The sequence below is a fragment of the Vombatus ursinus genome, unplaced genomic scaffold, assembly GCF_900497805.2.
Source record: "Vombatus ursinus unplaced genomic scaffold, bare-nosed wombat genome assembly UNPS02014789.1, whole genome shotgun sequence".
Classification (NCBI taxonomy): domain Eukaryota; kingdom Metazoa; phylum Chordata; class Mammalia; order Diprotodontia; family Vombatidae; genus Vombatus; species Vombatus ursinus.
The window spans coordinates 9,543,236-9,563,484 of NW_020954567.1; the positions used below are offsets into that span (position 1 = coordinate 9,543,236).

The 20,249-nt window shown below is 40.9% G+C and overlaps 1 protein-coding gene across 4 annotated transcripts; it reads left to right on the forward strand.

Annotated features, from left to right (window-relative positions):
• Positions 1–666: 666 nt before the first annotated feature.
• On the forward strand, positions 667–19,040 carry GORAB (golgin, RAB6 interacting). Of its 4 annotated transcripts, XM_027868635.1 has the most exons (6): positions 667–805; positions 1,896–1,998; positions 4,283–4,634; positions 7,503–7,604; positions 10,580–10,720; positions 17,274–19,040. In XM_027868635.1, exons 4-6 carry the CDS (start codon positions 7,549–7,551, stop codon positions 17,698–17,700), a joined length of 624 nt encoding a protein of 207 aa, XP_027724436.1. In that variant the 5' UTR covers positions 667–805; positions 1,896–1,998; positions 4,283–4,634; positions 7,503–7,548; the 3' UTR covers positions 17,701–19,040. The 4 variants fall into 4 exon arrangements, with proteins under 4 accessions (XP_027724436.1, XP_027724434.1, XP_027724437.1 ...); XM_027868633.1 differs by lacking the exon at positions 1,896–1,998; XM_027868636.1 differs by lacking the exons at positions 667–805; positions 1,896–1,998 and adding an exon at positions 6,021–6,106 and having other exon boundaries at positions 4,548–4,634.
• The last annotated feature ends 1,209 nt before the right edge of the window (positions 19,041–20,249 follow it).

Here is a 20,249-nt window from a genome sequence, read left to right on the forward strand (position 1 = left end):
CTACAAATTAATTAAAGTCCAACATTTTGAAGACAAAATAAGCAAGAAAGCAGAGGAGAATAAGTAAGCAAGAGGAGGGACAAACATAAGGAGGCAAGAGCCCAAGCAGAACCGTGGGGAGACGGAAAGAAAGCCCCAGAGTTTAGGTTGTTTTTTTGCTTTTTAAGGACTAAGTCTAAACGAGGTTTTGAAGCCTGTGGGCAAAGATGTAGAAGTTAAAGCCTAGCTCTTTTGAAACAAGATACGTAGAACGCCCGACGACACCCCAGGGATTGAAAAGAAGTGGCCCGCGGGCTCCACAAATACTACAGGGCAGGCTCATAGCCCCGCCCCTTCCTGTTTCCCTGGCCCCGCCCCTCCAAGTCACCCAGAAAAATGCCTGCCGAGAAGCTTAACTTTATTCCGAAGCTCCACAAGGCTTTCCTCTTGTGACTGACAACTACTGCGAGGATGAGACGCGGGAGGAACGTGAAGGTGTATAGGGTGTGGTGGGGAACGTATGCTGCGCAGATCTCTCGAGGTATCCAATCAGGCATTGCTTAAGCCACCTAAAGATCCCTGCCTCTGAGTGAACGGGAAGGAGCCGGGGGTAGGGTGGGGCTTGTTTCTGAATGCGGCGCGTTGATTGGCTAAGCGGATGGCCCCGGCCGGCGAAGGGCCGGACGTGCTGGGGTCGTCGCGTTGGCAGCCGGGGATCCTCGAAGGCTCCGGGGGCCCTGGGAAGCCTCTCAGAGGCGCGGGCGGATGGCGCAAGCATGGGCAGGCTTCTCCGAGGAGGAGCTGTGGAGGTTGCGGCAGAACAAAGGTAACGAGCTGGGAGGTGGCTCAGTCCCTTCAGCCCTGGAGGGTAGTAGGGGGCAGGCTTGGGAACGGGCCCGGGGAGGAGGGTGAGCGACCGTTTCCGGCCGAGTCCGCCCTGCAGACATTTATTAAGTTCCTGCTGTGTGCCAGGCACAGCAAGAGGTACACTATGTGGATAGATAGAGCAGGAGGCGCTTAGCATACATGGCAAAAGCTAAACAGTCCTGCCCTCAGGCAGCTTACTATCAAATGAAAATTGTACAAGTGTAAATAAAAAAGTATTTGTGAAATAAACAAATAATGGGGGAGGGGAGCTTAACAGAAATTCCTCGTGACGTTTCAGCTGAGCTTTGAAGGAAGCCAGGGTCAGTGGGTCAATGAGCTCTTACAGTATGCCAGCCACAGTGGAAGGTATGATAGGTAGACAGCTTTTATTAAACATTTGCTGGAATCACAGAGCATGCAAAGGGAACAGCTAAACATTCCCTGCCCCCAAGAAACTTGCTATCAAATGAAAGTATGTGCACGTATAAATAAAAAGTATATTTGAATTAAGTACAAATGGAGAGGAGGGCGTATCAAAAATCCCTAGTGACATTAATTAGGATTTGTCGGTCAGTAAGACTGTATTAAGTGCCTACCATCCAGGCATTAGAAAGAATGGCAAAATGTCCCTGCCCTCAGTGTGCTCACAGTCTAATGGGGGATGCGCAAACAAAACAACTGAGTATAAATAAAATATATACAGATAAATTGGAAATAATCTTAGAGGACAGTAACTAGAATTAAAGGGATCAGGAAAGGCTTCCTGTAAAAAGTGGGATTTTAACTGGGACTTAAGGGAAGCCAAGGAGAGAGCATTCCAGGCCAGGGGGCTAGCCAGTGGCAGTGCCATAAGTGGGGAGGTGGAGTGACCAGTTTGAGGAACAGCAGGGAGGCTGGAGTAACCATGTGGAAGGAAGGAAGGAAGGTAGAAAGGTTTATAGAATTGAATTGAAAAAAGACTAGAAAACGTGGGTGGGTGGGTGGGATGGGGGGGGAAACAGATTATAAAGGGATTTTAATTCCAGAGAATTTTATATTTAATCCTGAAGGTCCTAGGGAGCCACTGGAGTTTATTGAATAAGAGATGTCATGGTCAGACCTACATCTTCCTAAGATCAGTTTGTGTGGACTGGATTGGAGAGATATTTGGAGGTAAAGAGAGAATGCATTCTCTCTCTTTGGGGAATGTGGGGCGGGAGTGCTCAAAGGCACCAGGGTGGAATGTTGTGGGTGGGGAACAAGTAGGCAGGTTTAAGTGGAATAGGAGAGTGTGTGAAGCGAATCAGTCTGTCAGTCTGTCTATCAGCATTAAGTGCCTACTATTTGCTAGGCAGATGTGCCCTGTGGTGAAAGGCAGAAGACAGAGCTTGTTCTTGAGGAGATCATGCTCTAATGGAGGTGACAACAAGCAAGGGAATATATACAAATAAGCTATACAGGGGGCAAATAGAAAATAATTAACAGAAGAAAGGCACTGGCCTTGTGATCAATTGGGAAACCAGATGAAGAGGAAGAGCATTCCAGGCATGGGACACAGCCAAAGAAAATGCCTGGAGCAGAGAGGTACAAGTCAGTGTCTTGTTAGTGGAATAACAAGGAGGCCGGTGTGGCTGGATTGAGGAGCATGTGGTAATAGTGGAAGGGTGGAAGGCACTAGGTTATGAATGTCTTTGAGTGTCAAACAGGATTTTGTATTTAATCCCATAGGTTGTATGGAGTGTATTGAGTAGAAGAGCAACATGGTTACATGGTGTAATGATCATGTAAAGGTAGTCTGGATTCAGATTGAAGGGCATTCCATTAAAGAAAAGTACAGTCGAAAATGTGGTTTGGAATCAAGAAACAAAAAAGGTCATAGCATAGGTAACTCAGCAGCAGCATGCCAGTATGTCATTTTCTTGTCTTTCTGAGTTGGCATGCACAGCACACAAGTACAAAATTACATCATAAAAAATGCTTACCAAGCAGATGTTTGTATTTTGACTTAGAAGTCATTGGGAGTTATTAGGCCTTGTTGAGTAGAGGAGTGACATGGTCAGACCTCTGTTTTAGGAATATCACATAGACCATTTTATGCAAGATGGTGAGGGAGAAGGTAAGAAGCAAGGAGACCGATCAGGATGCCAGTCACTAGGGGAGAGGTGATGTGGTGTTGAGTTCAAATGATGGCTCTGTGAACGGAGAAAAGATGGCAGATAAGGTGTAGCAGTACAGTCAACAAAACCTGACAACTGATTGGTCATAACCCCAGGGTTGTAAACCTGGAGTGACTGAAAGGATACTAGTACCCTCAGTGGAAATAGAGAAGTTAAGGAGAGGAGAAAATTTGGGGATGATTGTCAATAACAGCATATATCTGTCACAGGTCTATGCGTCTCGAAGTTTTAGGTCCCAAAGTGGGGAGGAAAGGGAGGAACTAGACATATTTTTAATTTTTGCCTTTAATAGAGTTTGTGGGAGAACTGTATGAACCTTAGGTAAATGCCTCTGATTTTAGTTTAGAGAGATGGAAAATAGAAAGGAGTGGTAGTCACACTAATTAGATGAGGTAGAATGAATGTGGAATATATGAACTAGTTAAAATTTTGCCTGTTTCATGGAGCTTGTATGTGTGTGTCAAAATAATATATTTGCAGACCTTAAAGCATTGTGTAAAATGTTAGCTATTAGTGTTATGTATGTTCTGTGTAAATGTATATAAATTCATTTTTAATGATACTATTTTTGCACTTGTATTTTTATACTAGTACCCTCTAACTCTCTTTAAAGAAAGAAAAAAAAATGATTATACTGTTATGGTTCTTCTGAGAAGCCTACAAGCCATGGCCTCTCTCAGAGCTTCAGTTCTCATATTTACTAGAGTGCTTTTCTAAATATTGAATTTACTGTTTTCTCCATTTCTGCTGTCACACTTAATGTCAAGTATCAACATGTCTGTTGATTTTGTTTGGATGATCTTGTCAACAGTCTCTGTAGAATTTCTCTTTTTCATTCAATGCAAAGATCATGACATCCCAATCAGATACAACTAGGATGATATTATTAGGGCTTGCCTGGTCATTAAGTGAGGTTGGCTTTTGACCATAGGGTCCCTTGAAACCATCTTCTAAAGCCCAGGGTGTTTGTAGTTGTCTTTAGTGGGGTGATTGTTCACAGAGATGAAATGAAGTGTGGTTTACAGCTAATCTGCATGTGGTTAAATTTCAGAATTGGCTATATGGGGAATTTTTATTGAGCACCAAAAGTGGGGCGTGAGTATTGTTTAAGTCAGAACCAGAAAATTATTTTTACAACTGTGTATGCAATATAAAAGATTAAAAAATAGAGATCTAAAATTTGGTTTCTATTGAAGTTAATGTGTCGCCTTTTTTTTAGTAGAAAGTAATTTACAATCTGCTGCTCTCAAATGTAATTTTTTTCCTTTTATTATACATAGATCCGTTAGAGCCCACTGATCGGCAAAAGCGTCACCCCCTGAACAAAAGTCGACAACAGCTGCAACGTGAAAAGGCCCTTCAGCAGAGAAGCCAGAAGCTCGGACTTCAGCGTGGTGCTCCGTCAGAACCTCGAGAGCAGTTGCTTTCTGCCCCAAAACAGAAAGCTGACTCTCAGCCGCATCACCCATCTCCTGCTCTTGTCATCACCCCTGGTGATAATGAAAAGCATCAGAGCATTGGAAATCAACAGAAAAAAGCAGGACTTGAGAATTCCTATAATAATGCCGATGAAAAAGATGAGGCCGTTACTCCGAAACCAAACTGTGAATTGGAAAAAAAGAAAGTGAAGGTGTTAGTAAATCTATATAACCATGAAAATGACTCCGTTTGTTCTCTCTGTCCTTTTCTTTATCGTTGGCTGCTAAAGAAATCGAAGCTCAGGGTCTTATATGTTATAATGTGTTCTGACCTAGAAATGTAATGGGAAGGAGAAATTGTTCTTAGAACTTGCAGAGCCCTACCACTGAGAAATTTGCATGTCAGCTTCCGGACCTATGTAAAACCGCTCAATCTTTAGCTTTCAGAATGGGCTTGCCTGTGTGGGGAAGGATGCTGTGGGCAGTAGAAAAGGTGTAGGAAAGGAGAAAGCCCAGGGAGGAGGTGGACAGACACTGGTGATACATTTCAAGTGTACTTGAAATACGGTCTCTGGGACTAAAGCAGCTGGTTTAGCATGAATGCCTAAGACCTATAGAACTTGCTATTCTTTGACTTAAGTAAGGCTTCTGATCATCTGGACTCTGTACTTTATTCCACATTCACTACTTTTGTTTCTTATCTCTTTTAATTTATGACTCCCTGGGGAGATGGGATGCCATCCATTTTTGTGTCTCATTCTCTCCAGATCTCTTTCCAGATTATTATATTTATCTGATCTCTTCCTGAGACTTGTTCCTATTATGTAAAAATTCTTTACTAAGTGCCTCTTTGCTGGTTGTACTGAATATGAAACTAAGTGAGTTAAATGTTTCTTGTCTTCTAAGAGCTGATTATTATACTCTTAAGAATTTGAGGGACCCATAGAGCTCATCTCATCTAACTGCTAGGTAAAGCATGCCTCTGCCCTGTAATATCCTCAACAGGTGCTGATCCAGGAGCCTACCCATAAAGATGGCCAGGCACAGGGAATTTGCTATCTTCCAAGGTAGCCCAATCCATTTTTGAATAGCTTGAATCGTTAGTTTAAAAATAAGTTCTATTGATGTCTTTTTGTTTTGTATCAGTCATTTGTGGGCATAATTATCCACCCCAGAATAGGATCATTCTTTGTCATGAATGTAGGTAAGTAAAAATAGGCAAATGGTGATTATGCTTGCTGAAGTATGTAACATGATCACTACCCTAAGTCTGGCCTTCGTCCCCTGGACGATTAGAATTGTCTCCTGATTGGTCGGTCGGTCTGTTTTTTGTTGTTTTTTTTTTTAGTCTATCTTTTCTCCAGTTGGACTTCCCTATAGGTGCCAAAACAACCTTCCTAAGGCACAGGTCTGACCATGTATGTCACTGCCCAGCTTGAAAACCTTCAGGATTTTTGTCTCACCTCCAGGCCTCTGCACCTGGATACAAGCCTTTCTGGCCTTCTCTCATAGTACTCCCTTTTACACAGGAACTTTTTCCCAGCCAAACTAGACTGCTGGTTGTTCTCTGAATTTTAAATTCTGTCTCCTGCCTCCGCAGATTTGTTTTAGTGGTCATCCTTTCCTGAATGCGTGATATCTTCATCTTCACTAAGAATCTTGATGTTCCTTCAAGTCTTAGCTCAGGTACCACCTTCCTTTGAAGCTTTCCTGATGTCATCTCTCCCCAATCCTATCTTTTTGTAATGCTCTCCTTTTCCTCTGTTAACCTTGCCTTGACTTGCCTGTTTACATGTTCTATCCCTTTAATAGAAGATAAGCTCTTTGAGAGCATATTTCATTTTTTATCTTTATATCCCTAACATTTTGTACATATTAAGTACTTAATGAATATAAATTTAATTACCCTCCAGCAAGGGCTCTGAGGATAGATATGGTATGGTCAGAGTAATAATAAGTAGAGGAGGAAACCATGGTATCAGTGTTGAAATCCGCTTATGGAAAGCTGGGACTTGGGATGGAAGCAGGGAGTCTGGCTCTAAGTGAGAAATTATCTTCATCTATACCTAACCATATCATCGTTGTAGGTTTGGAGAGGAAAGCATAACTTTGAAAGTTGTTCAGATATACTAGGTCTGGGAAACTAAATACTTGGGAGGTGAAAACCATTTCTGGGTTTCTTGCCTGGAAAGTTTATGTGATGGTGTACATTTTAATAACGAAACTGGGCACAAGAGAGAGTTTTGGGTGGAATTTTTTAAAAACCTAGCTCTTGTCTTTGCTATAGGTTCTTTATTCAGGTGATTAATAAGAATGTTAGTCTGCAAAGGACAGATCGCTGAGGCATTCCAGTATATACCCCCGGCCACCTTTATGCTAACTCACTAACGGTACAACCATTCAGTCAGTTAAATTTCATCTTGTGTTATTGTCTGATCCAACCTCTATCTTCTCCAGAATAAGAACAATCTACTCGATCAGAAGTTTTGCTAAGATATAGGTAACCTATATAACATTCTCCTCTATCAATTTAGCAAACTTGTTAGGAAGGAGAAGAGGCTGGTCTGGCAACACCGAGTCTAGATGTCGCCACACTGGCTCTTTAGGATCACGTTTCTTGTTCTGAATGATCACTGACCAATCACTGCTTAATGAATATTAAGGTGGCCAGAATCCTCTGATCAGGGCCGTATATAATAGTTGAAAAAGCATAGTGAGAAGCATCATCTTCAAGTCATTTTATTGGATTCCTTTTTTACCAGTAATTTAATGCCGTATATTAGTGCCCCATATTTAGTGCCGAAATGAGCCACCATACCCTAGCATCAGTCGCTTGTTCCTAGATTACACATGTGTAAGGGGTTTAATGGCCCAATTTATTTAGATCTTTACTTCTGATTAGCCTCTTTATTACTGTTAGAATAAGATAACTAGCTATAGATGTATTCTTAAAAACTCTTAATGGGGGACTCTTAAAGGGACATTTACCGTCTGACCCATTTATTGCTTTTGGAGGAGGAAAGGAATTTGGGAGATGGGACTCTTTTATTTAAACTCATTTTTATTCTTGGTTACTGACCAGGCAGGAAAAATCTCATTGGGAAGTCCTCCAGGAAGAACAACGACTAATGGAAGAGAAAAATAAACGGAAAAAAGCATTGTTGGCCAAAGCTATTGCAGAAAGGTAAGAAATGTACTAAGGAATGATATTTGTAACCGTGTAGACCCTTTCAGTGAATTTCTTGTCTGTTTTACTTACTGTACTTTCTTAACAACTGTCACTTTAGGGTCCAGCAGTGTTATTAATATTTCTGTTTTATGATAATAACCACTTGCATCCTGGATAGAGGTCTATCTCTGACGCATTCTCACTTGCTAACTATAACAATGAGCAAATCGTTTAACCTCTATTCTCCAGGCAACTCCCTGGGATTTAGTTGTGAGACTCTATCCAGTGAGATAATGTTGCAACACACTTTGCAAACTTTAAAGCACTTCATTAAGGCTTTATTTCAGTCATCATTTAAAAAAGAAATTAATTCAAACTATTCATTGGAAGGATAAATACTGAAGCCGAAGCTTAAATGCTTTGGCCACATCATGAGAAGATGGAGACTCATTGGAAAAGACTGTGATGTTGGGAAGGATTGAAGGCAAAAGGAGAAAGGAGCGGCCGAGGGTGAGGTGAATTGTAAGTGTCATGGAAGCATTGAACATGAGCTTGGAAAGACTTTGGGTAGAGTGGAGGATAGAAGGGCCTGAGATGCTGTGGTCCTCAGGGGTTCTGAAGAGACAGATGTGACTGAAGGACTGAACAATAACAGATGAGTTTTATTAAGTAGCCAATTTGCATTGGTGGAGAAGTTTCTACCCAAGGGGTTCCCTCCATTAATGGCATGTCAGGTCTGAGCCCAAACCACCACTGCTGCCAGATTCTTGCCTTGAGAGCTTGCCAGGCGTAGATGAAGCCGGACCTGTGATGACTAGAAGCAAGGAAGAAGATTAGGACTTGAGAGTAATGGGTTTATTCACTTTCATATTCATTTGCATGAAATGTCTCCTATTGTGAAAGTCAGAAGTGAACATCCTAGTCAGCTGCACATTACAAACAGACCTGATGTGGTTAGCATCCTAGTTCTCCAGAATCAAAACTTTTATCACATCAGTTGTTAGAGATATTTCTAAAATGTATTACGTGATCAGAGAGATGCAAATTAAAACAACTTTTAGGTATCACATCCATAAAATTGGAAAATATAATTAAGAAGCAATAAAACATTGCTGGTTGGTTGTAGAGGAACTTCCTAGATTACACATGTGTAAGGGGTTTAATGGCCCAGTTTATTTAGATCTTTACTTCTGATTAGCCTCTTTATTACTGTTAGAATAAGATAACTAGCTATAAATGTATTCTTAAAAACTCTTAATGGGGGACTCTTAAAGGGACATTTACCTGACCCATTTATTGCTTTTGGAGGAGGAAAGGAATTTGGGAGATGGGACTCTTTTATTTAAACTCATTTTTATTCTTGGTTACTGACCAGGCAGGAAAAATCTCATTGGGAAGTCCTCCAGGAAGAGGTGGGATTGTATATTTATAGTATCTTTGGAGAGTAATCTGGCAGGATGCAGTGAAAGTTAATGCATCATATACTTTGACACACTAGTTTCTTTGGGGGTGGGGGTGGGGGTGGGGTGGCGTAGAAACATATCCTAAAAGAATCAGGGGAAAACAACCAAAAAAGAGCTAGCTACTTAAAGGTGAACGTGGTGACATTTTTGTAGTTCTGAAAAAATGGAAGCAACGTAAATGTCCCATAGAAGGGGAATGGTTAAATGAATTATGATTCATCAATGTAATGACATACTCTAATGCAATTAAGACCAAGAATGAGGAGTATAAAGAAACCTGCAAAGACCTTTGTAAAACAATGCAAGTGAAAAGAATAGAATCAGAAGGAGAAAGTGCCCTTTAACTCTGATAGCAGAGAAGGAACCGTGAATGAAGGCAGACAAGCAGAGTCCTGATGAAGACCTAGAAGGGACAAAAACCATACTTTATGTGGAAATCAATTTAACTTAAATATAAATAGTTAAAAGCAAGTTTATTGGGTTGCTTTGATGTTCATTATTTAGTTCACGATAAATCATTTAACTGTAAAAAGTACTGTACAATTCCAAGGATACTAATTATAATTTAAATTTTTCATGATGGCTTGGGATCATCCTGACGATGCCCATTATTAGAGTATGTGCAAAGTGCAGCCCATTTCTTAGTTTTTCTGTGTCTTCCATCAGTGTCGGGGTGCTTTTTACTGCAGCTGATGCATGTGCCTCCTTCATCCTCACCACTCTTTCTGTTTTGCTGCTTCTGATCTGTGAGCTAGGTGACAAGCTAACTAAGCTTATTAAGATCTGTATTTGAATTAAGATGTGAGTGAGAATTTCAGAATTCAGAATCTTTTTTACTTTAGAATTCTGGCTGTGTGAGGTTGAGGTTAGAGGAAGTCTGATCTTCCAGACGAAGGCTCAAAACTGATTTCTGTTCTGCCAGTGGAAAATCTTTATCTTTTTGTAAAACATGAAGTTCTCTTTCAAGAAAAATGTCTATGTAAAAAGTGAAATGAGATAGAAATCATTATGTGTGTGGGTGTGTATTTTAAACTAGTGTTGAATTATATAAATGGAGAATATGAGTTTCATTAATTAGTAAATTAGGACAAAAGAATTTAGGTTGGAAATTAGGATAATCTTGACTGTAAGAATGAAAAAGTGAAATTGATCCGTTATATTACCTTGAGGAAATTAGGAGTTTCTCATGGAGGCTTTATGAAAAAGGAATGCACTTGCATGAGTATGCTATGCAGTTTGCTCTGAGTCTGTGATAATGACAGGAGAAAAGAGAACCTGCAGTATAGTGGAGAAGCCCCTGATGTATTTGTAGCCCGGAATGCTTTGTCCGAGTGCTGACTCTCGTTCCGCTTCCTACACTCATGTACTGTCCGACCTGACTCGGGTCTCTCCTTCTTCTTCTGTGAATCAGAGGTCGTAGGGCTTGCTCTCCCTGCCTCATCGCACCGAAAGCATAGCACAGATGTGTTTTGCTATGTTATTGTGAGTATGTTATCCAAAATTAGCTTTCTGTTTCCCATTTCCTAGATCTAAAAGGACGCAGGCAGAAACCATGAAACTGCAGCGCATCCAGAAGGAGTTACAGGCTTTAGATGACATGGTGTCAGCTGACATTGGAATCTTACGAAATCGAATTGATCAGGCAAGCTTGGACTATTCCTATGCTCGGTAAGCACGAACTATGGGGAAAATTGTACTCTGGGAAAGAAAAAAAAAAGCATTGAAAACAGATATTTTTATTAATGGAACTGATCCCTGTGTGATTTTGTTTTTTTGTTTTTTTGTTTTTTTTTTTTTAAGGCAGTCAGGGTTAAGTGACTTGCCCAGAGTCGCATAGCTAATAAATGTTTGAGGCTGGTTTTGAACTCAAGTCCCCCTGACTCCAGAGCTGGTTCTCTATGCGTTGCACCTCTTAGCTGCCCTACCTCCACCCCTTTTTTGGGGGGGGGGGATTAAGAATAGAAGGGTACTCTCATTTTTTTAATATGCATTTTTCCTTAAAGTATTTGTATTCCTATCTTGGAAACTTGAAACTGAAACATTTCCTTCTAGAACAGTTTTATTCTTTCCTTCCCAGTCTATACTGCACAAATTGTTTTGATATCATCATGTTCCCTGGTTTCAGCTATTGGTTGTTTTTTTTTTTTGTTTTGTTTTGTCTTTTAAAGAAAGAAAATATTGTGGCATAATTATAAAATGAACATAACACATGTAAAGAATTACACGGACTTTGCAAACAGATAAAAGAGTATAAAAATTAAATCCAATTTTGAGGGTCTTCCATTCCTTTCAGCATTGCTTTAATCATTCCGGCTTGTCTCTTTTCACAAGGGAGTTCTGTGTAAATGATTCGGTTGTGCATCATTCTCTGTAACACTAGAAATCAATCAGAATGCCTCATTAGTCCAGGGTAAACCACAGCATCAGAATGTTTATATAACAATTTAATAAAGCGGAAATGCTTGGTTGTGGTTTTCAATTCACTGTTCAGTGCTTAAGAAAGAGCCTTGTGGTTCTCCCTGTGACTTTTTTGTTTGCTTACTACATGCCATCAGATGTCATGAGTTGACTTTGTTAATTAACTTACTAAATGAATATCAGTAAGATAATAACTGGAGGTTTAAGATTCAGTTCAGCAAACATTTATTAAGCACCTACGCTGTGCTAGGCACTGAGAATACAAAGACAAGGAGCTTACAGTTATATAGGGAAAAACAACAGGAATACAGATAAATATAAAGAAGTTTCTTTGGGTGGAGGGGATCAGATTAGGCCTCGTGTAGGAATTGGCTCTTGAGCTAATTCATAAAGGATGTATGTACTGTGCCAGGAGGAGATGAAGAGGGAGTACGTGGAATACGTGAGGGTGGGAGACATCCTGTTCAAAGGCTTAGAGAGGGGAGATAGAGTATTATGTGTGAGGAGCTACAAAGAGGCCAGTTTGGCTGGAATGTAGAGCATGTGAAGAAGAAGAATATACAATAAGCTTGGAAAGATAAGTTGGAACCAATTTGTGAAGGACTTTAAACTCCATACAGAAATTTATATTTTATCCTAGAGGCAAGAGGAAGCTATTAAAACTTTGGAGGCATAGGAGTGATGTGATCAGATGGAACTTCAGGAATATTAATTTAGCAACTGTATAGGGCATGGACTGAAGAGAGGAGGTACTAAAGGCAAGAAGACCAGTTAGGAGATGATTCCAGTTGTCTAGATGAGGTGATGGCCTGAACTAGGGCTCTGTGAGTGGAGGAGAGCGCATAAATGCAAGAGATGTCGGAGTGGTAGAACTGAGCAGATGTAAAGGGGCCGCTGCTTAGAAACAGGGGAGAGGTGAATCCAAATGTCTCTGCTTGCAAAGTGATCACTGGAAAGGTGGTCATGTCTTCAGCCAAAATAGGGAAGCTAAGAAGAGGACAGGATTTGGGGAGAAAAGATAATGAGTTCTGCTTTAGCTATGTTGCGTTTTAGATGCCCACAAGCCATGTAGTTTGAAAAATGCAGTAGGCATTTGATGATAAAGGATGGGCTACACTTACTTTTTTTTTTTTTTTTTGGCTAGGCAGTGGGGTTAAGTGACTTGCCCAGGGTCACACAGCTAGTAAGTGTTACGTGTCTGAGGCCGGATTTGAACTCAGGTCCTCCTGAATCCAGGGCCGGTGCTCTATCCACTGTGCCACCTAGCTGCCCCAGGATGGGCTATACTTTCACAAGTCATCTGCTGGAAGGTGATAGTTGAACCCATGAGAAGTCACCAAAGACAGTGTGTGGAGAGAGAAGAGAGCCCTGGGGTGAATCCACAGCTAGGAGGAAGGACATGCATCATCTAGCAAAGAGGCCAGAAGAGACAGCCAGGCAGCCGGGGAGGCAGAGAACCATAAAATAAGCAACGTCACAAAAACCCAGGGAAATAAGAGAGGTGTGTGGGTGACACGCTTGGCAAACCTCACCATGCCTTATAAACATGAATCATGAATGTCATTATCAAGGAGGAGGAAGGGGCAGGTGCTTTAACTGAGAAGCATGAGGACTGAGAAGAGACTGTCATCTCAGGCAGTGAAGAGGTCACTGGTAGTCTCAGAGGAAGGGACTTCAGCTGGGCTGTGAGGCAGAACCTTTCAAGGAGTTGAGAAGTGAGGAGGGCTAAAGTGGTCCGTTGTGTGCTGATAGCTTCTTTCTGGGAGTTTGGCTGTGAAAAGGAGAAGAGAAAAATAGAGTGACAGCTTTAAGGGGTAGTAGTGTCAGTGTTTTTGTTTCTTTAAAGTGTGGAAGAACTTTATGTGTATTTGTAGGCAGAAGGGAAGGAGCCAGTAGATTGGAAGAAATTGAAAATTAAAGAAAGTGGGTGTTAGGGCAATCTTATAAAGAGGAGAGAGAGATGATGGGTATAGGTCATGAGTAGACGTATTGGCTGTGACAAATCTCTCTTAAAAGATCACAGAGAAGGAGGCCAATATTTGTTCATAGAGTAACCAGACCTTATCATTTTGTACTTTGAAGCTATTAAGTTTGCCAATTTCTTTGTATGAATTATAGCCTTTATTCGGGTATTTCAGTTTATTTATTCATTTGAGCTGGACCTGTGATTTCATTGACAGGAAATTCCCATGTAGCTGGCCTGCAGCCTAATAGTCTGGGACAGTTGTCTGGGGTCACTAAAAGGTTAAATGACTTGCCCAAGTTCACACAGTCTATAGTCTCAGAAGTGGGAATCGAATCCAGGGCTTCTTGACTCTGGGACTAGCTCTTTATACTCTGTGCTATGCTGCCTTTTAAAATAGTGATATATTCTTAGATGTAGTTATTTGCTGTATTACCAGAAAAACATTCTAAATTGTGCTTTAAGCCTTTCTTGTGAAAACTGCATATGAAAAGAGTGTCATGCATGCTTAACATTAACAATGTAAGAAATGGCATAGTTCTAGTCTTTGGGCAAACCACAGTGAAAGAGGGGCTTTGAGAGAAAGGGGATGGTATCCCCAGAAGTGTTCTTTGAAAAATATTACTAATTTCTGTATTACTAGTTTTACTTAATGAGTTAAAGATGTAGTTAATTTTGCATGGAATAAAATGCTGAAGACACAAAAGAGCGCTTCCTATTTAAGTGCCTGCTACTTGCAAGACATTGAGGGTGGTGGGGGTGGTAAACATTTATATGGTGCCTACATGCGCCAGGTGCTGGGCTAAGGGCTTTTTACAAATATTATCTCATTTGATGCAACAATCCTAGGAGGTAGATACTGTTGCTATCCCCATTTTACAGTTTAAGAAACTGAGGCAAATAAGTTAAGTGACTCATCCAATAAAGTGTGTGAACTTGGGTCTTTCTGACTCCAGGATTAGTGCTCTGTCCCTGTGCTATCTAGCTGAGAGGTGGAGGTGGGGAAGACGTATGAGAGGATGGAAGGAGAGGTTCATTTTACTTTGTGTTATTTTATTCATGTTTGTGATAAGTATGCAAGAGAAGTATAAATACACTGAAAATTCAGAGGAGGCAGTATTTGAACAGGTCTTTGAAGGATCCATTAGACTGTAAGAGGTATAGATTATGTAGGGGAGAGAGAGGGGACAGAATTCCAGGCCTGGGGGCCATCCAGTAAACATGGAGGCTTTAAAGTTTATGAGATACTTTGCATAGATTATCTCATTTGAGCTTCACAACTTTCCTATAAGGTGGTGTTATCTCCATTTTACAGATAAGAAAACTGAGGCTTAAAGAGATTAGTTGGCTTGACCAGGCTCACACAGCTAGCAAATGTTGGAGGCAGGATTTAGGTTTTCTTTTAATTAAATTTTTTTTTTCATTCAGGAAAAATCTACTTTCCTTCCACCCTCTCTCTTCACCTCACCTCCAGTTGAGGTGGGAAGAATCCATGTTATAAGCATGTATACTCAAGCAAAACAAATGTCCACGTTGGCCATTCCCCCTGTGCCTACCTTACCCCGAGTGTGTTTTCTTTTACACCAAGTCACCTCATCCTCAGGTTATGGGTGGCCTGTTTCAGGGTTAATTCTCCAGAATTATAGTTGTTTGTTGTGCTGACATGAGTTCCTAAGGTTTTCAAAGTTGTTTGGCTTTAAAGTATTGTCTTTGTGTAAATTATTCACCTGGTTCTGCTCACCTCACTTTTCCTCAGTTCATGCAAGTTTTCTCACGTTTCTTCGAAACCATCCCCTTGATCATTTTTTAAAGCTCATCAGTATTCCATCACATTCATATGCTGTAACTTGTTCAGCCATTTTCCTCTGTAGGATTAGACTCAGTTTTGCTGCATGAGTAAAGATATAGAGGAGGGTAAAGCTGCATCTGAATCTTGTTGGGAAGCAGAGAGAAAAGAAGAGAGAGTCTGGGCAGTGCTCTGCGTGTGGGAAGAGAGAGTGAGACACACACACAGGTGCACACACACACACACACACACACACACACACACAGTGGGTGTGGAGAGAAAGTGCTTGGGGCCGATTGCTAGCAGAGGGCTACGTTTCTATGACCCCTAAAACACCTGCCCAATAAGGAGGCAGGAGCAGGAGCTAGGGGGAAAGGGAGAGTTGCTGCTTCTTGGGACTGAAGTTCGTATCCACTTGTGTACCTTTTCTGCACAATACCTACAAGTAATGATCTTGGTAGAGGGAAAGATGGAATGAAATACCTTTGTGAGCCCTTTCCTGGGGCAGATGTGGGCTTGGATCGTTACCTGGTAAAAGAGAAGATCAGGAGGATTAGCTGTTTTTCATTCTTATGCATTAGTTATTTTTCTGAAGGAGCTCTCTGTTTGGATACTTGGTTATATGTTTACCCTGATTATGAATGTTCTCTTCACCAAGTACAAGAATTTTGGGGGTGTTTTCTGTGGGACTGTGTAGCCCCCAAGCATCCTCTGCCCCTACTTCCCTACAAGTCTGTAGCGTTCCCTCAGCCAAAGGCAATCTGTAGAGCTTTGCTAGCTGTGCTTGTATGTTCCCAAATAGCTCTTACTCTGTAGGTGAATCACTGAAGTGTTTGCATTCAGTTTATTTTAAAGTCAGACACATATGTTTTTATTCAGAGTTATCTCTTTATCAATAACATCATTAATTTCTGTATCAAAATATCAATTAACATCACAGTATTATTTTGCTAATCTTGGGGTCAGCTAAGTAATACCAAAGCAGTGTAATGGTTTACTCCGGAGGAGAGGAGTACAAGCAGTATATAAAACGTAGTGAATAAAATTGAACTGAGGATATAATTATTAAATTAGTTTATCATTTTCAGAAATGGGCTATGAAACCATTGAAGAGCATTAATTACTTTTAAAAATTAATTCTAGAAGTTGCAGCATGATTTTAGTGTCCATATATGGAGGTGGAGGGTTTTGTGGTTTTTATTTTTAGTAATCATTTCATTTAATACGTTTTACGTGCAGGATTCATAAATTTTATATGATGGCTCCATGTATCATCATCGACTAGAAATGACATTGGAGTCAGAAAATCTGCCTACGTTTGAGTCCCAGTTCTACCACTAACATGGCCAGTACCTCTGAACATAATTTGCTTGTGTCTTGATTTCCTCAACTATTAAAAAAAATGGATACAGTAGTGCATCTGATACTTAAGTCATGGAAAAGTTATTAGGAAAAGTGAGATAAGATTCGTTTTTATGTTTATTTCTTTTGAGGTGAAAGACAAGGTAATAAATAGTATGAAAGTATATTAGCTCTGCCTATTAATTTTTTGGAAATTTTAGACTGTTTAAAAAAAATGTGTTGGTCTCTCTGAAATTTTCCTAGGCTGGTCTTATTTCTACTTCTTCTTTCCCCATATCTTTCTATCTCTCCTGTCTCCTCACTTGAACCTCTCCGTATTCTCTGTGACCTCTGGCCCTTATTAAAACCCTTTCTAATCTAGATACAGACATCTGCTCTTTTCATGTTTTTTGTTTGCCCTTCGTGAATAATCCCCTGCACCTACATTCAGGAACCCTGAAAACATCTTTACAAAAGGCAGTGAGAACAGAGAAATGCTGTCACAATACCAACAGAAGGTGGAGGTACAGAAAGATTCCAGTATTGATATATTAATCCTGGTGCTTTCAGCGACTCACAGACCCATTCGTCTACCATTTGGTTCCCCCCCTCACTTCTAGGCGAAGTAGCCCTAATCTGTGTGGCAGTTCATTCTCATCCCGTTTTGAGTTGATTGTGGCATCATAAGCTCATCTTTGTCCATGTGCTCGCAGGAAACGCTTTGACAAGGCAGAAAGCGAGTATGTGGCTGCCAAGCTGGACCTGCAGCGGAAGACGGAGATCAAGGAGCACCTCACGGAGCACCTCTGCACCATCATCCAGCAGAACGAGCTGCGCAAGGCCCGCAAGCTGGAGGCGCTGATGCAGCAGCTGGAAGTGGAAGCTGACGAGGAGAGTCTGGAGCTGGAGATCGAGGTGGAGAAGCTGCTGCAGCAGCAGGAGGAAGAAGGAAGGAGAAAAACGGCCCTTTCTGAGGAGGTGCCGCAGCCGTCTGCCAACGGCGTCACTCTAGTAATGGCGGCCGAGGGGAGTGGGGATCCAGAAGCCGTTGTTGGGCCACAGGATACGAAGGCGGAGACCAGGGCCTGTCCAAATCCTGGCAGTTCCGAGCAGGAGGGGCCCGCCGATCAGGCCACCTGAAGGGCCAGCGTCCGTGCTGTCCGGAAGAGAGTCTGTGATGGGCTGCCGTGCTTTCTGCCATCGGGTGTGCCCTGGCTCGGTGAAATTCGTAGCGAAAGCCATCTTTATATTAATTTTGAGTCCCATTTGTGAAGTGCCAAATAACAGTTGCATTTTTATTGTAAAGCATGAGTCCGGGGCGTATGCTCAGCCCTGAGGTTAGTCAACTTCAGTCTGCTTTATGCTTCCACTGCTCTTCTGCCCTCAGGACCTGACCACCAGAGGCCATGCGGTGGAGCGGCTTAGCTGCTGGGCTCGGGTCTTCCAGGGACCATGTTTGCTCACCTTCATCTAGGCCGTTTTCTGCAGATGCTCACCCTCCCTCACCCCACCTCTGATTTTCACTTCTTTGTCAGAGAATTATAATCAAAACACTCCATTGGTGTACCTGAGGTATATTACTGAGCTGCTCTGTTGTTCCACTGACTGTCCTTGTGATTTCGCTGAACAGAACGGCTTTCCGAGGCCCCCACTCCCCAATATATGTTGTTTCCCACGTTAAAATAGAAACTCTGAGCCTTTCACCAGAATCTTTGGCAATATTGTAAGTGCTTTTCATTCATTCATCATTCACTTCCTTCACCATCTCATTTCAGAAGGCCAGTTTGAAGAAAAGCTATGCTACTAGAATTTTAACTTTCCTTTTTTTAAAATCATTTTTCTGATGCTCATTTAAAAAAAAAAAAAAACTAGAAATAATTTTCAATGTAGTACCTTACCTGAACTGTATTAAATTTTGCTGGGAAAATTTGGTAGTTCTTTGACGTAGGGTTTTCATTTGTTTGGGAGGGAGTGATATGTTAGGAAAGCATCTGTTTCTCTTTTTTACTATTGTGTAAGATGGTGATGGCTTCCGTCTTCTAAATAGGCTCATTGTTGAATGCCTCATCTGGACTATAGCAAATTTGTTCAACACTCCTCAAGAGGTGCATATTTGAGCTATTATACCGTTGACTTGCATTCATTTTATAAATCACAATGGATAGATCACATGAGTCTAGGGCATTGGGGTGTTGCCCCATCAAACTGTTTGAAGACTTTTGGGACAAGTGCTGTATACAAAGCAGTGGGTTTCTGCTGTTAATGTTAACATTGCTTCAGTGCTGCTGGTTGTCTAAATTTAGAAGAAAACTTAGCTGTCTGAAGAGTGAAAATGTCATATAATAAGGTGTATCAGGGAATAATTCAGTGAGTCATTGCTGTTTGTGGTCAAAAAAGCTTTGGTATTTTTTTTTCTCAATTTGTTTTGTGTGTTGGGAGTATATGAACCTACATAACAAAATAAATTTTTAAACACTATAGCTAATATCAACTTGCCATTACTTTAATAACTTTTCCATTACTTACTGCCATTTGCTTGGGTAATGTGGTTTACTCTATAAACTCTTGTGTAAACTAAGTGCTATAGTCTCCTCAGAAAACGTGTGGAGGAGTTTTATATTAAGTTATGATGTGTATGTCACATACCCTAAGAAGTGTAAGGATTTCTAAACTAAAGTCATTTCAGATAGGGAAAGGAAATGTGCAATAATAACTTCTCAGAAAAACTTAGGAACATCTTATAATGTATGAACTTATGGATTGGACTGTAGCTTCACTGTCATTTTCTACTGTGTATATAGCTATATATTTGTATATTATGCAGTATGATTGGAATATAACTGAATATCGTTACTGTCATCTTCAAAATCGCAAACGTTGGTAAAAAAAATTGCATTTAAAATTATGAATTGTATACATGAAATTGAAACCTTCAGCATCCGAGTTCATCTTATTTTTCTAAAAAATAAACAAATCAAGTGAATTTATTCTATTATTTCTCGTCTACATTGGAAAGCTTCTTTGCAAACATGTGTCATGTAAGTAACTTGTAAGGAGCATGCTGCCACACTCCCTTCCCTTGATGTGTGACACGTGTAATCACTCGCTCTTGCTTCACTTACTACTGGGAAAGAGACCTAGTTTTACTGAGATTAGAATGTTGGCTTCACAGTTACATGCTCACTGAATCTTAATTTAAGTCCTTATCCAATAAGGAACACAGGAGGACAAAAAAACAAAAATGGGGGAATGGTCACCCCTAGCCAGTGCTGCACGGTGAAAAAAGCCTTGGGGCCGGCTCCGTAACCACGGGGCAAGTCCTTTTTCTGCAGTACTTCTCTTTCCTCACCTGTTGGATGGGTGTAATGATGCTAACACTGCCTACTTAAGTTGTTGTTGATAACTTTAACAGGCTGTCTGGCTTTAAATCTGAAGTGCTGAACGCTGCTTTTGATGTGATACGGCCAAAAGTTCAGGCAGTAAAATTCACTGCCTTCCTTAAAGCTGATTTTTACAGTGTGTGGTGACTAAGTCGGCAGTTTCTTGTGAACTGCTTTCAAATACGACTGTAAAGGACAAATTGTATTGCACCGGAGCTTGTATTTTTGAAACAGTCCCTTCCTGATTTTCCCTACAGGGCATATTATAGCTTAGGTCTAAGATCTGATGCTTATAGGGGCTAGAAGGGA